The 16,261-nt window shown below is 36.4% G+C and overlaps 1 protein-coding gene across 2 annotated transcripts in view; it reads left to right on the top strand.

Annotated features, from left to right (window-relative positions):
- Nucleotides 1-8,277, top strand: part of ap2b1 (adaptor related protein complex 2 subunit beta 1) — a 54,064-nt gene extending 45,787 nt beyond the window's left edge. For both annotated transcript variants that reach the window (XM_051894100.1, XM_051894101.1), the window contains exon 22: nt 6,898-8,277. In XM_051894100.1, the coding sequence (XP_051750060.1) occupies nt 6,898-6,972 (75 nt within the window). In that variant the 3' untranslated portion in view covers nt 6,973-8,277. The remainder of the gene's footprint in view (nt 1-6,897) is intronic.
- Nucleotides 8,278-16,261: the final 7,984 nt, after the last annotated feature.

The following is a 16,261-nucleotide window of genomic DNA, read 5'->3' as shown; positions in this document are numbered from 1 at the left end:
TCATGTACTTTTATCATGTAAGATGTTATCACATGAGGACTCTATCTAGAATGTGTAGTGAGAGATACATTTTTAAAAATGAACACTTTAACTCTTTCCCCGCCAGCGTTTTATTGCTAGCCAGCGGCAGCATTTTTGATCATATTCACAAAACTTTCATGCCCCCCTGAATATTTTGTATGAATATGTAAACGGTCAATATATCAAAGGCAAGAACTGAACCTCTAATTTTTACATTTCATTTATACATTTTATTCTAGCTTCATTCATTTGAATGTGGATAGTTTCTTTAAAAAAAAAAAAAAAAAAAAATTGAACATAAAGCTGAGAAAATCGCATTTTTGACAAAGACCTCGTCCGGATCGGATTCAGAATGATGATCAAAACATGGTTTGTCTCAATCAGCTCCCTAGTTCAGGGAGTCGGCCATTTTAAGGGCTGCATCAATCGCAGAATCTTTCCAGGGCACTGAAATGTTCGCTCCCTAAAACGTCCCACAATGCACCGTGAAAACTGGGGAGCATCGATGCTCACCATGCTCCCTTAACGGCAGTTCTGAAGTGCGAAACTTAAATTACGTGAGCCAACTCACTACACCTAACGACACACAAGAGATGTTTTTTAAAAAAATACAAACCATTATTTTATTATACTTTTATAATGTATTTACGGCTGAAATGTTGCACATATATGTAACAATCAAAGTATTTATCATAATGTACTTTAAATAACATTACAGGTAATGTCAGAATGATATCAGCTCTGCTTTTGTTCATAAATACCAGTAGTGATGTTGTACAATGAGGACGTTGTCACGCTGGAAATAGAGTCATAAGTGTCCCAATGTGTAGTGAGTCAGTATCCATTACTGTTCTTACCAGTGCCCGAATTCTTGTACACGTACTGATTCACAAGCTCGGGAGCTAGGGAACTGATTGAGACGCACCCGTAGATTGAGTCCATCAACGCTCCCAAAGCTTGCACATCTGTGGATTTGACATTTTCAGTTTTGATTTATATGCTGTTGAATGTTTGGTGATCATGTTGTCTTACTTGTGCCTAAGCAATCTTCGCTCCTTCTGGGCTGTGTTTAAGTCCAATTTTTTATGCCCTTCTCCCTCTCTAACACAAAAAAAAATGATGATAATAAAATAAAACTGTGTAAAAAAAAAAAAAAACAGTCAGCTTTAGGTATTATGTGGTTATTATGCAGTTAAATGTCAAAAACACCAATATCATACACAAGAGTTTTGTGGGATGGGGGTAAATTAAGTGCGATCAAAGTCCCTTTAAGACAAGTCATTTCACTCGGCGGCCATCTTTGAAACACCTCTCGGGCATTCAAGTGCATCTCTTTGAATGGGGAAACATCAAATTCTCCAAAGCTGTTCGCCAAGTATTCGATTAAATTTCATATTTGAAATCACCAATAAAATCTGACAACCACTGTCTCATAAATTTTGTTTCTAAACACTCAAATCATATAAAAAAAAAACGCCTTTTTTTTAGGCTGGATCAAGCTAATGCACGTGCGCAGTCCTAAGTGCGCGTCTCTATAGAAAGTGACTGTTTCTATTGGAATCGGAGCTTCTAAAGGCAGCTGCAGTGACGCAATGAATTTACCAATCGACGATTGCCTCTTATTTAGAAGGCGGGACTTATTCCAACATATTGCGCATTGCACTTTCTCCCATTCATAATAATACGGGTATACCTAACTCATCAAAAAAAACTTAAACATCATTTACTTATTGTTTCAACTTTTCTTTCATGAAACACAAAAGAAGATATTTAACAGAATGTCCAAGCCTTGCTTTTCTCATATAATGAATAATGACAACAGCTGTCCCTGCTCTCTGTCCACTTTCATTGTGTGGAAAAAAGGCAGTTTGCTAGAATCTTAATATAATTTTTATTTTTAGGTGAACCATCCCTTTAAGTGCAGGTACATATAAACACATTTTATAATTGTATAACTCGTATCAGCCCGCAGGCAGCAGCGACTCTGTGTGAGCAGTGCTTCACAAACCTATTCTGGTTTCAATTCTGAAATTGAGATGCAAAGTATGGCAGTGAGTGCTCATCATCCGTTCGAGGTCTGTACTTACATGTTTTATAATTCATGTGGAGCCAAACAGCAGCGGTCTACTCAGCGCTCTGCCTGGTGAATTGAAATAGTCTATTGCCCAGTGAGGCACAGAACCCAGGTTGAGCTCCTGCAGTGAACCTTTCCTTGACAACAGCATGACACTGGAGATTGATAAGATCCAGTTGCACATTTGACAGTGGTTTGTTATAATCATATGAGTGAGGATGAGGCAAATTACAGCAGCACATTCTACAGTTTTAATGCTTGTTCGTTAAACACAAAGCACTGGGATAAAACTGGCAAGCTAGACAGAAAATCCCTCTTCAGATCTTCACAACTGACTGCTAAGCATGAAGTGAATAGTAAATGTGTGTACACAGCAGATGGGCAGTGTCTGAAGCCTGAAAAATGCTGCCTTTGCAGATAGTGTAGGGATAGGAATCATAAAGAAAAGGTTCTGGATCTGATTCTGGTTACGTAACAGTTCCATTAATTAATCTAGTACTTATAAGGAATACATTTTTGGAAAAATATATATATATTATAATAATAAAAATACTATATATACAATTCAGTAATTGGCCTTCAATAATTTTAAACGATACTGAACAATTAAACTTGATAACATTCATTAATATTTATAAAATACTACTGACAAAATGCTTACTGTATAACTTTAGCTACATGTGTTCATATAAGCACAGAAGCTGTATGTGTTTGATTCACTAACTAGAATCAAATCATTAGTTATTCATCCTGGAATTAAACTGCACTGACCACACTAAAAAGAAACGGCTCACAAGAATCATTTGTTTGGGAATCGGACTACATTGGTTTCACTGTTTGTTTTTAAATCACCAAAAAGAACCGGCTCACAAGAATCATTTGTTTGTGAATCAGACTACATTGGTTGCACTGTTTGTTTTTGATTCACCAAAAAGAACCGGCTCACTAGAATCATTTGTTGTTGTTTTTTTGTTGTTGTTTTTTTGTTTGTTTTTTTAAAGCTTTATTTATGAGTTTTAGGACACTAGAATCATTTGTTTGGGAATCAGACTACATTGTTTACGCTTATTGTTTTTGATTCACTGAAAAGAACCGGCTCCCAATTCCATCTATTTGTTTGACCTTCACACAACAGTGGTTGAGCTTATTGTTTTTGATTCACCAAAAAGAACTGACTCAAGAGTCCCCTCTGTTTTAGTGCAAGATGCTCTGTCGGACTGTTTTGCTATGGTATTCCATCCATTCCGCCGAAGAATGCATGTGTGAGAACCATTAAAGGAACCAAACATCATATGATTCTTCTATTCTGAATAAAGACCCAGTTCTCAGTTCCCAATCCTAAGGTGTGAGGGCACATCCAGATTCAGTGTTTGCATAATAATGGTTTCTGAAGGCAGCATAGATGCATCGTTCACAGCCTCTGATTTCGCACAATCCTCTGTGTGTGGTTGGCAGTTGGTGGAAAGAATAAAAATGGCATCTGATGGACAGTTGAAATAATTTCAACTTTATGATTCCATTTCCAGTAAGGAATAAGCATTCTCACCTAAGTCCTTAGGACAGAAACATACAAAGCCAATCCTGACTGACTGTCCAGCAAGGCAGCTGCCATGGACTCTATAAATTTCCATTGAGAAGTTGGTGGCCAAATTAAGAGGCTGCTAAATAGATTAATCTGTTGATTAGCAATAGACCCCTCTTTATTATTCAGAAGGCATCTGTTCAGCCACCTCTGCCGAGCTTGATTGCCTTTGGCCCCCTGAGGACAGATCGGCTCAGTGTGATCAGAAGCCTTACCTGATCCCAGACAATTGATTTTTAATGAGACTTCAGCCCTCAGTATTCTGGCAGCAGCTGGCTCCGATCTGAACAGATGATAACTGGACTCAGTCGAGCCAGCACGGTTTGACCTAACAGCCAGTGATGGAGTGCTGTTGTCTGCCAAGAGCCGAGACCTCTGGAAACATATTCCTCAAGTAGAGGTAACCAATACAAGCCCTGCTGTACTTGGGATTATGTTCCTGGCGGGCTGAGAATTGTTCATGGCAATCAGTTAAAGAAAAAGATTTATCTTTGGTCAGTCCAAATATAGTGACATTTAAAGGCAAGAGTGAATTGACAGCAAGAGCTGAGCCAAAAGAGCAAAAGTATTCATTTTCGGGTTTTGTTTTTTCTCCCTATATTGTGCCCTTAAATTTGCTCCTCAGGCTGAATATAGTTCTTTGACCACCTGAGCAAAAAAACACACTCTTGTAATGTTTGCTGTGCCATTTTTTTATTATATATATGTAGGATGTTTTATTGTATACTGAAATGCAATTTAAAAAAAAACAACAACAACAAAGAAACAGAAATAAATATATACAGTGGAGTCCAAAAGTCTGAGGCTCACATTCAAAATCTAATTTAAAATAACTACTGACATTGATCATGTGGCTCTTTGTTGAGACAGTCAAATGTTCTTGCTTCCATTTTCAGCTTAATATATATCTCAAATCATGCTGGAGAACATGATCAGTTATGTTTTGTTGAGTTCATGCTGCCATTAAAGCAAATGGGGGAAATTTTGTAATTTATGCAAATTTCTCAGTTTTTACGTTTTACTTAAATTATGTCAATAACATAACACTAGTGATATATATAGAACATGCTTCCTTATGTTTAGAAACTATTCTTGCTATTATGAATTAACTTAATCTCCCTATTGTAATCTCCATACTGAAAATCATTGGACATGCAGATTAACTCCATTTGACTTTAAGAATTGCTAGCGTTGAGTCTGTACAGATTGTCTTCTGGTCTTAAAGGGAACATTATTTCTAACACTTTTATGGATAGCACTTTATTTGTCCAGCTTCACTCAAGGCTTCTTAGTGAAAAGCAGAATTTTCATAAACTTTTGTTCTCAGCAGCAAAATGACTTGCAGGTCAATGAGGTTTAATCATTTTGAGAATTCAACAAAGGCATCAGTAAACTATTATATAAAGTTTATTAATAAACATTTGAGTGATTCTGAGAATGTAAAGTTGATGAAAAATGAAAAGAATCAAATTGGCTTTAAACATTAATGTACAAAATTATTCACCCTCGTTTATTCTTTATAACCTCTTGAGCACTTGCAGGCAGCGTTTATTGAAGCTTCTGCCAGCTCTCTACTGCAATCTTGGCCCTGATAATCGCTGATAATCTTTGGTTTTCACATTACCACTGCTTTCTTCATATTCCACCAATTGACGACTGTACAGGCTACTCAAGAACATTCACGACTGATCCCTGAACCAAGCTTAAGTAGATTTGGATGAAAACTTTGGGACGGCTGTCCTGCAAGAAAGTCCATTGATCATCAAGCTTCAGTCTCTGTACCGACTTTCTAATGTAATAAAACAGTTGGTTCTCTATAGCTTTTGTGAAAGCTCTTTTGACTTGGCCATATTTGCTACTCAACTTAGCACATGCATGGGCTTAAATGTATGTATGTATAACAGCGTTTCCAAGGCTTAATTGTGTTTCAGCACAGTTTTGTGCCATATAAATAAGTGACTTAAAAACAGCAGCTTTGACTAGGGGTTGAATAATTATGATATAGCAGTATTAGAAAACAAATCCCTTAACTCAAAAGCATTACATTACATATTGACATTATCACTTTTAATTTGCCATTAAACTGTTAGATATTTTTAAAAAACAATATCTTTAGAAAAACTTACATTTGTAAATTATTACAGTCTCCAGGGGTTGAATAATTTTGATTGCAACTGTATATTTGTAAATCAAAGAGAAAATAGCTCATCTGTACTGATCGACAGCAAAGTAAAAAACAATGATGAAGATAAAAAAATGCTATATAATCATCATGCATAGTTACGGAAGCAAAAATGAAGAGAAAACACTTCCCATATTTATTGTTGTTGCCATCACAGGCCGTGTTTCTAATCAAACTCTACATTATAATATTATGGTGCAAATTCATCTATCATTTGGTAGAAAACACTTAATAAAACTATGCAAAGTAAAAGATAGTATGACCCAGACTACATTAAAGGGGTCCTGTTATGCTTTTTTACATTTTCATCTTTCTTTAGAGTGTAGTGTTGCTGTTTGAGCATGAAAAAGGTCTGCAAAGTTACAAAGCACAAAGATACCGCAAAGGGAGTTATTCTCTACGGTTTCTGAACTCCCTGAAACGCCTCAATTGTAGTCTTGAGTTTTTTTCCGGGAATGAACACGGCACAATATTCCTCATTTAAATAATTCCTGTCTAAGGCATACACAAAATAAAGGGGCGAGTCCTGGTTGAGTTGCGTTAGTAGTGTGTTAAAACTCTCAGTCATGATAGGGGCATGACGATTCTAAAACACACTGAAAGCAGTTGACCAATCACAACACACTGGTCCAGCTGACCAATCAGAGCACATTACACTTTTCGGAAGGAGGGGCTTCACAGAGACAGAAACTAAACAGTGTTACTGACAGACTGGGAAGAGAGGTGCTGCAACAATGTCAAATATGTGAAAAATAAGTTTTTATTTGTTTTTTTTTGTTGAATGAACCCTTAAAAATGTCTCCCTTAAAAATAGATAAACATTTGTGTTGACCACATTGTGTCTGCTTAGAGCATTAACAGTTGAAATTCATTAGACATTTTGAAACCATAATTGACAATTTCTGTGTCATTTTAATTTTTCATATTATTCGTAATAATAATAAAAAATGTCTTTTTGACTATGTACCAAAATAAGCACTTTGTTACAAATTTTTATCAGAGCACTCCACATTTAAATGGCTTTTCTTTCTCTTTCAGCTCTCTCTGAAATGCAGGGCTCCAGAGGTGTCTCAGTACGTGTACCAGATGTACGATGCCATTCTGAAGAATTGAACGTCTCTGTCGTCCTTTTTTTCCTCTACATATTTGTCCCTTCCTCCCTAACCAGCCACCACCACCTCTGTGGCACAAGATCCAGCTCTCCAATGTTTGCTGCCATTATTTTAAATCCATCTATAGGTACCAGTTTATGTACCCACTATGTGAAAATCATACATGTTCTATTCTAGCCAAATGTCTTGATGTTGTTGATAGTGTCGAATGGGAATTTTGGAACACAGCTATATATATTTTTTAATTGTTTGAATGCATTGTCAGTACTTCACCTTCACATGCCCTGTATTTGTCATCTTATGCAAAGAAGGAAAAAGTGTACGACTTAAATCTTTAAACAGAAGGCATAGTTTCGAAAATTATTCGGTTTTAATAGTAACCACTTATAAGCCACTATATCCTCTAAAATAGTAACAGTTTTTGATGTACATCATGCATTATGGCACTGTTTCTTTTGTTTCATTCTCTGATATGCTACTTCATGCGATTGTACAACATTGCCAGCTATTTGATATTAGCCTTGCATGCTTTGACCAACATAAAATGTCACATTCCTTTTAATGTTTTTTTCTTCTTCAGCGTAACTGCTGTTGAACATGTCGACACTCCATCAATGTCTTATATCGTTTAAACTGCTATGAATCAACTTAATGTGGTAGACTCAAAACATGTTTTCTATCGATCATGTATAAGTGGGTCATCTGATATTCATTCCCAGACTGAATCCATCCATATGTGATATATTGTGCTTGTGAAAGTGAGTAGGTATTGTGCGATAGTAATTGGTCTCTTTGGAGTGTTAGAAATATCTGTTCAACGTTAGTAAACAACCTCACTCAGCTTTGGTTTAAAACTAATACACTAACATATGGATGCAATAAAAAATTCATCAACGTAGACTCAGCGATACAAGGATGAATCCCTTTTGAACTGTTGAGTAGAGGTTATTTTTTTCTTTTTTTTCCCCCCTGAAACTTTATTAGCCTTCATGGTGGTGCTGGTGACTAAATGTGAACTTTTTTGTTGCCATAGTTGCTAATGTGCCTGTGAACCTGCATGTAAGCAGCGTCCAATAAACATCTGCCAGTAGAACACTTGTGTAAGAAGGTGAAATATTAATACATTAACCTTTATATGTTCAAATGTGAGTTTTAATGATTATCGTTTATATTGTCGATGTGCTTCCCAGTACTGAAATGTGAAGTCTGACATGCACAAATTCAACAAAAAGTCTGATCAAATTTCTCCAGGTTTATTTTGAATAGTTGTAATTCAAAATAAAGTCAGCAGTGTTGGCCTCCCAAACATGCACCCTCATTATGTTTGTCATTTATGTAATTCATGCAAATTTCTCAGTTAATTTTACGTAAATTATGGCGATAATATAATATTAAAAATACAGTATCTCACAGAAGTGAGTACACCCCTCACATTTTTGTAAATATTTTATTATATCTTTTCATGTGACAACACTGAAGAAATGACACTTTGCTACAATGTAAAGTAGTGAGTGTACAGCTTGTATAACAGTGTAAATTTGCTGTCCCCTCAAAATAACTCAACACACAGCCATTAACGTCTAAACCACTGGACACAAAAGTGAGTACACCCCTAAGTAAAAATTTCCAAATTGGGCCTAATTAGCCATTTTCTTTTCCCGGTGTCATGTGACTTGTTAGTGTTACAAGGTCTCAGGTGTGAATGGGGAGCAGGTGTGTTAAATTTGGTGTTATCGCTCTCACTCGCTCATACTGGTCACTGGAAGTTCAACATGGCACCTCATGGCAAAGAACTCTCTGAGGATCTGAAAAAAAGAATTGTTGCTCTACATAAAGATGGCGTAGGCTATAAGAAGATTGCCAAGACCCTGAAACTGAGCTGCAGCACGGTGGCCAAGACCATACAGCGGTTTAACAGGACAGGTTCCACTCAGAACAGGCCTCGCCATGGTCGACCAAAGAAGTTGAGTGCACGTGCTCAGCGTCATATCCAGAGGTTGTGTTTGGGAAATAGACGTATGAGTGCTTCCGGCATTGCTGCAGAGGTTGAAGGGGTGGCGGGTCAGCCTGTCAGTGCTCAGACCATACGCCGCACACTGCATCAAATTGGTCTGCATGGCTGTCGTCCCAGAAGGAAGCCTCTTCTAAAGATGATACACAAGAAAGCCCGCACACAGTTTGCTGAAGACAAGCAGACTAAAGACATGAATTACTGGAACCATGTCCTGTGGTCTGATGAGACCAAGATAAACTTATTTGGTTCAGATGGTGTCAAGCGTGTGTGGCGGCAACCAGGTGAGGAGTACAAAGACAAGTGTGTCTTGCCTACAGTCAAGCATGGTGGTGGGAGTGTCATGGTCTGGGGCTGCTTGGGCCTCCCTTCGGGCCTCCCTTCGGAGGCTGAGCCGCAGGGCAGTATTCCAACATGATAACGACCCCAAACACACCTCCGAGACGACCACTGCCTTGCTAAAGAAGCTGAGGGTAAAGGTGATGGACTGGCCAAGCATGTCTCCAGACCTAAACCCTATTGAGCATCTGTGGGGCATCCTCAAACTGAAGGTGGAGGAGCGCAAGGTCTCTAACATCCACCAGCTCCGTGATGTCGTCATGGAGGAGTGGAAGAGGACTCCAGTGGCAACCTGTGAAGCTCTGGTGAACTCCATGCCCAGGGGGGGTTAAGGCAGTGCTGGAAAATAATGGTGGCCACACAAAATATTGACACTTTGGGCCCAATTTGGACATTTTCACTTAGGGGTGTAGTCACTTTTGTGGCCAGCGGTTTAGACATTAATAGCTGTGTGTTGAGTTATTTTGAAGGGACAGCAAATTTACACTGTTATACAAGCTGTACACTCACTACTTTACATTGTAGCAAAGTGTCATTTCTTCAGTGTTGTCACATGAAAAGATATAATAAAATATTTACAAAAATGTGAGGGGTGTACTCACTTCTGTGAGATACTGTAACACACACACACATATGTATATATACTGTATATATAGTATGTGTAGCTTTACTATACACTATATTGGCACCAGTGTTTTAGTTGGAAGTATAGCTGAACGAGTCTATGAGTGTATTTTGTCGTTTTCAATGAGATCCGCTCTGCTGGAGGTGACGCAGACATGTCGTAATCACTCAGGTCTGCGAGAGCGCCCGAACTGAATACTGAATAGCTTTTATGCCACATGCACAGAGGAGGCATTTGAGGTGCATTCTTGACATCCATTTGAACTCTTTTTTTCTTTTTTAATGGTTTGTCGTATGCGTCATACTGGAATCTTTGCACATTGCTTATCTAGCTGTTATGGGGTTTGCAGCTACTCAGTGATTCTCAACCAGGGAGCCGGGGCCGACTGAAGGGCCTCAGCAGACTTCTAAGGGTTTAAAATGATTTGAAATAAGACAAAACAAGCTAACATAAGCATAAAAATTCTTATTTTAATTTGTAACCTTTCAAAAACTGTCATGTTTATTTTATATTCACAGGGTTTCCGTGGTCTTAATTTGACTTTCTACAATTTAAGGCCTTTAAATTCAATATCATGGCATTAAATTAGGACCCTATGATTTCCGCTATGCTGAAAACGTGTACAGAATCGCAGAATCCATTCATAAAAATGGAATTTACTGTATAATGTGGAACGTTACGGAATTTGTCAACTTTTGGATAAATACACTTAAAGGGATAGTTCACCCAAAAAATTCTGTCATCATTTACTCACCCTCATGTGAGTAAATAGTTCACCCAAAAACGGAAAAAAAGAAAATACAGCAACATTTGGGAGAAAAACAAAAAGTATTTCATAGGGCCCTAAAAATGTATTTTTTGTTAAACTTTTAATAAATTGCTGTTAAATTGTATGTTTCATGATTTCAATTAATTAGACATGCTTTTTGACTAAAAAAAAAAATAACCATTAAAACGGAGTAAAACTATAAAACAAAAAAAAAATAAATAAATGAAATTAATTTTATAGGGCCTAAATTAAATTGTATGCACAGCAAAAAATAAATAAATAAATAAAAATCTTCCTCAGGATTTTTCCAGTACAAATAAAACATTAAATCAAGATACATTTGCTTTAAATGCAAAATGAAGAAATTTTTCTTGTTTATTAAGTGAGTTTATGCTTAAAGCAAGAACAAATATCTATCAGTGGGTCTAAAAATTACTTTTTCATTTTAATTAAGTTGATTTTTCTGAACTCATTGACATTTGTTCATGTTTTAATCATAAAATCACTTTCACAAGATCGCAAGATTTCTTATGTTATTTTGCTTCTCAAGTAAATGTATCTTGATTTAAGAATCTTTTAGAAATTTGCACTAGAAAACAAGACAAAACTACTGGAAAAGAACAATCTTTTGCAGTGTGATCAGAAGGTACAGTAAAATTTATTTCCATATTCTAGTGTTTGGGAGCAGAGCTATTCAAATTTAAAGCTATTTTTTGTTGAAAAATTAATTAAAAAGTAATGGAGACCTGTTGGAAAATGTATTTTCAAACTTTGAAGTGTTGCTAATAAAACTCATTGTGTGTGCCTAGACATTTACATTTAGAGAACATATTATATTCCCTTCAATTTATTCCTTACATTTTTTTTAATTTTTTTTATTTGTCTTAAAAAGGTCTTAAATTTACCTTCATAAAACCTGTAGAAACCCTGATTTAAGAAACAGGGTTCCTACATTTAAAAGTGTAAATCTTAGAATCTCGTAAATACAGGGTTTGCAGTTTGGAAAAGTATGTTTTGAATAATTTCCAGGTCTGGATAAGTACAGAAAAAATAAAACAGAGTTTGGAAAAATATTTGTGTTTCCAATTTGTTGCACCTGTTCAGTTTCTAAATTAAAAAAAAAAAAGAATTTCTAAAAATAAATTTATGATACAAGCAGAGTGTTTTCATGGCAAAAGATTAGTGGTCATTTAGTGACTGTCGAATGAATTTAAGGCACACATTTTCATTATGCAAAACTGTCTTTGCCATTAGCGAATCTTTTTTGAACTTCACTAAATGAATGTGTGTGTGCCACTCAAAGCAGCAAACACTCATCTAAATCAGACTGTACTTTGGTGTTTGGTGATTGTGCAACATCAAAACCACATTTAAAGTATCCAACTGATGTGTCAGAGGTGAATGTTTGCAGGCTATAAAGCGTTTCAGGTTTAGGTTTAGGTTGTTATCACTTTGAGAAAACCAATGAAAAAACAGAGAAAATAAAATATTTACAGGCTGCTGTACTCTAAATATCATGCTGAAAATAATGCTGAAACATTTATGGATATGGTCTGAAAAATCTATATTTGGAAATTTGGGTCTGGATGTGTGTAAGAAAATGTGTAAGAACCCTGTAAATATAGTGTGCATGTGCATATATCACCCAGGCTGAATTTATTTGATCAAAAATACAGTAAAACTCACTGTATATTCATTGGTCGAAAAGAGTTGGAACCCTGAAGAGGATTCGCTTCTTGAAACTTCTGGAATCACAAAATTGTGCTTATTTTAATCTATTGACAGTCTAAATTTATTTGAATAAAGAAGTAGTTTTGTCATAATTACAGCTTAAAAATATATTAACCTACATGGGAGTCCTTCGAATATTGTCTTGAACTGAAGGCCTTGGAGTCAATAAGTCTGAGAAACATTGGCTTTTTTATTTTACTTTATTATAGCTATATTGTCTAGTGACTTTTTCTGAAACATTCACTCAAAAGATTCATTTAAAAATAATGACTTATACAGGAGCATAACTAGTGATGCGTTCAAAATGGCGTACTGTCAACCTAGTCTATACTTTACCACTGTTAAAAAAAAAATGTTTCACGAGTGTAATCAAAGTCCCTTTAAGACATCAAGTACATCTAAAGTCTTTGGTGTAATATAAACACAATCTGGATATAATAAATCAGCCATATTGGCATTATCATTCATTAGTCATGACTCATCTCCCGTGGCCTCATGGGATAGTAAACCGTGCATCTCAGCAGAAGTAGTAGCTCATTCAGGTATTTTTCAGTAGCCTACTACAAAGTTGGACTTTCTTATTTTCACATAGGCCTACTTCTTTTCGCATGTTATATGGATATAAAGGTGGATTCCCAGTTTTCCTAAGCCCCGTGACTTGCGCGAATTATGGGAGTGACTTCCGTTAAACTGTAAACAATCAGCGAATGGCTCACTCTACACAATTAATAAGCATTTTCAAAAATTGGGTACATAGTGAGATGACATTATTCTACTCACCCTTAAACCATCGAACATTAGCCTAAAAGTAAATTTAAATAGTGTAAAAGAAAGCATTAACAAATTACCTCAACAGACCATGAATAACCCCCGATTATTTCCACAGCCATATTAAATGTTAATGACCTGGAACATTGAGTGATAGCCTAATATATCAAAATGATTTCCGTCATTTTGACTGACAATAAATATTGCATTTACCTGCTTTAGAAACATTCCAGTAAACACTGCTAATAGGGATTAAAAGTGAAAAGGGGAGACAATTACCTTTTAATGCTTCCGTGTGAAAACAAACATAGAAAGGATTTGGGGAGGAAAACAAGAGATTCTTCGTGCATTCCAGTGAATTATTCATGAGATATAACTTTAGGCCTATCGTAAATTAAATCGGGAGAGCAGACCACAAATGCACAGTAGCCTGTTTGTTGTATTTTTCATACTGTTACAGGGGAATACAAAGAAAAGAAAAAAGAAATAATCAGGAGGAAAAGAATGCAGCGACTGAAAAGAGCTTTTGCCATATATTCTTGTTATGCAGTGTCACATTAAAATACCAAGCGTCTCCTGACGTCTGAAAATAAAACATGAAGGACATTTTTTTTTTTTTTAGCTCATTCAGTCAAACTGACTAATATACGCAGCACAACCTTGATTCGTTTCAGTCTTTTTGAGTGGAACTTCCCCAAACCGGAAGTGCCTCCCATAATCTAAAACGCAGTAGGCTCGTTAGGAAAAAACAAGGCATATTCGGAAGAGTGAGTCGTTGAAAAAATCACTAAACCGGTTTGTTTTAAAAAAAAAATGGATTCATTCAGAAAATCCCGTGACGCTCAAAGACGTGCAGCCAGCTTTAGCTTCGTAAATATAGACAAAATAACTGTCAATAGTGTGTCCATGTAACTTGCTCAATATTAACGTCTTGTTCATTGAAATTTGTGGATTAAGTCCACTGGAGTTCAGTTCTTGTTTAAACATAACTAAATCGCCACCTGTAGTTCTAGACTTTTATGGCCTGAATAAGCTCAGTCATTAGCAACAGCAGAATAAATGGGATTGATTATTAACCATAACCCTGGGTCTTCTTTAAACAGCAGTGAGCTGCAGTCCTGTCACACCTGGATGCATACAGTGTATGAATGACGCAAAGCGAACAGGTAAAAACCACGTGGTTACATAGCAACAGAAGAAAAGATTAGGTTGCTAAGAGACAGCCGCGGTACTCACAGTCGGTTCTCACAGAAGACTGTACATTTTCGGATAGTAATAACAATGGGCATTCACGACAGAGTCAAACAAACAGAAGCCGTTGAGAGGGGGATGACAATTTCTGTGGAACAGGTATACATTGATTTTAAGGTAATATGTCCCAAGTGCAGCATGTCAATGATGAGTTTTCCTAACACATGCTCTTCAAACGCGTGCTGGTATTTACTCTCTGGTATTTATCGCTCATGACGCGCAGCACATTTACGCACGGAGACAGATAATGCTGCTGACAGCTATGGCAGGCCGTTTGAACATTTATTCTTTAAAACTGGTAGGGCAAGACAGGTAAGATATAGTATTGAATGTATTAAATGTGTTATAATGTTGAGGCATGAGTTCATCCATCAGATATTTTAAATAAACAACAAAGTCTTTTAACTGAGTGTAAAGAGTAGCCTATGTTTGAGCCATACTCCTTGCAGCTCACACCCACAGCAGCTCCGGTGGATCTTTAGATGAGTGCAACTCATTTCTCCACCTCTTTGAGTAAAGGAAATCCGTCATTATTAACACAGGACTCAGAGCCAACGCAAGGGCTGTGCGAAGTGTGCGACCGCCTCGCGCTTTAGGGTGCCGTGCGAAATTTTACGAAGGTATCACGAATTGACCATGGCCTAGGATTTAAAGGGTTTTCAGAGAAAAAAAAAAAATAGTACACTAGAATTTATTCATTTAGAATTCATTATTAATACTTTTTATTTTAAAATATGCACACATTCACTCTTAATCATATGCCTGATATGCCAAAAAATTTTGTCTCGTCACATTCAAACAAATTACATGAATCAAAACCATGTAAATTGTAGCCTATATATTCCTTTCAAAATCCAAATGGCAACATTTGACAAAAAAGTCGAGTAGATCACTGGATTGCTGTCAGTTGTTTAACATTTCTATCGTAAAACACATTTATTATATTTAGCTATTGCAGAAGTCAGTTTGGTTATACAATGTGGATGACATGCTTGTAAAAAACTAAATGTATAAGTGCAATCATATTAAAGCTGGCATGAAATGGAAGTTGCGATAGTCTTTCCCCCCCTATTGTTACATACAGTACTGTGCAAAAGTCTTAGGCCACCATTAAATGTCGCTGCAAGAGGGAGGGGAAGTTATTTTGATTAAAGATTACGAGGGCACATGAATTAAAAAATTCTATATTCTATTTACACTAAGTGAAAATAGCAGCATTTCTTAGCGATATGCTATTTACACTAGATGAAAATAGTTCTATTTACACCATGTAAAAGTACTACTTCTTTGCAATAAGAGTAAATAGTAATTAGATGCTATCTATAATTTATATTGGCAGATACTATTTGCACCTCAGTATTTTTGTACATTAACAGGATGCAATAATATCATAGTGTGTAAATTATTATATTTATTAAAATTTTTAAACGGATGCCACCTTATTGGGATAATTAAAATCCTCCCTAAACCTTCCCCTAACGCTACCCATTAATAACTTGTAATATTATTAAACACTCGTTTGCTGTTTATTTCCACTTTTAGAACATTATTTTCATTTTTATTGAAAATAAACGTGAGCTCGGCAAAAGGCGGATTCAAACCAGCGTCGATCACGCTAAAAGCCTGGTCTGCAAGCCTTACTTGCTACTGCGCCACTGAAGATGTCGAATTCTGTGCGTCTTTTTTAAAACTTGAGTGGCCCAAACAGACATTGGTGGGTGGAGCTAGTATAAATAGCGTTTGCCAACAAGGGATGCTATTTGCACTTAGTGTAAATAGACATGCCGTTAAAGGCA

Source organism: Ctenopharyngodon idella, chromosome 5, assembly GCF_019924925.1.
Source record: "Ctenopharyngodon idella isolate HZGC_01 chromosome 5, HZGC01, whole genome shotgun sequence".
NCBI lineage: Eukaryota > Metazoa > Chordata > Actinopteri > Cypriniformes > Xenocyprididae > Ctenopharyngodon > Ctenopharyngodon idella.
Note: the sequence above shows the minus strand (reverse complement) of the source record. Positions and strands in the feature narration are given on the sequence as shown.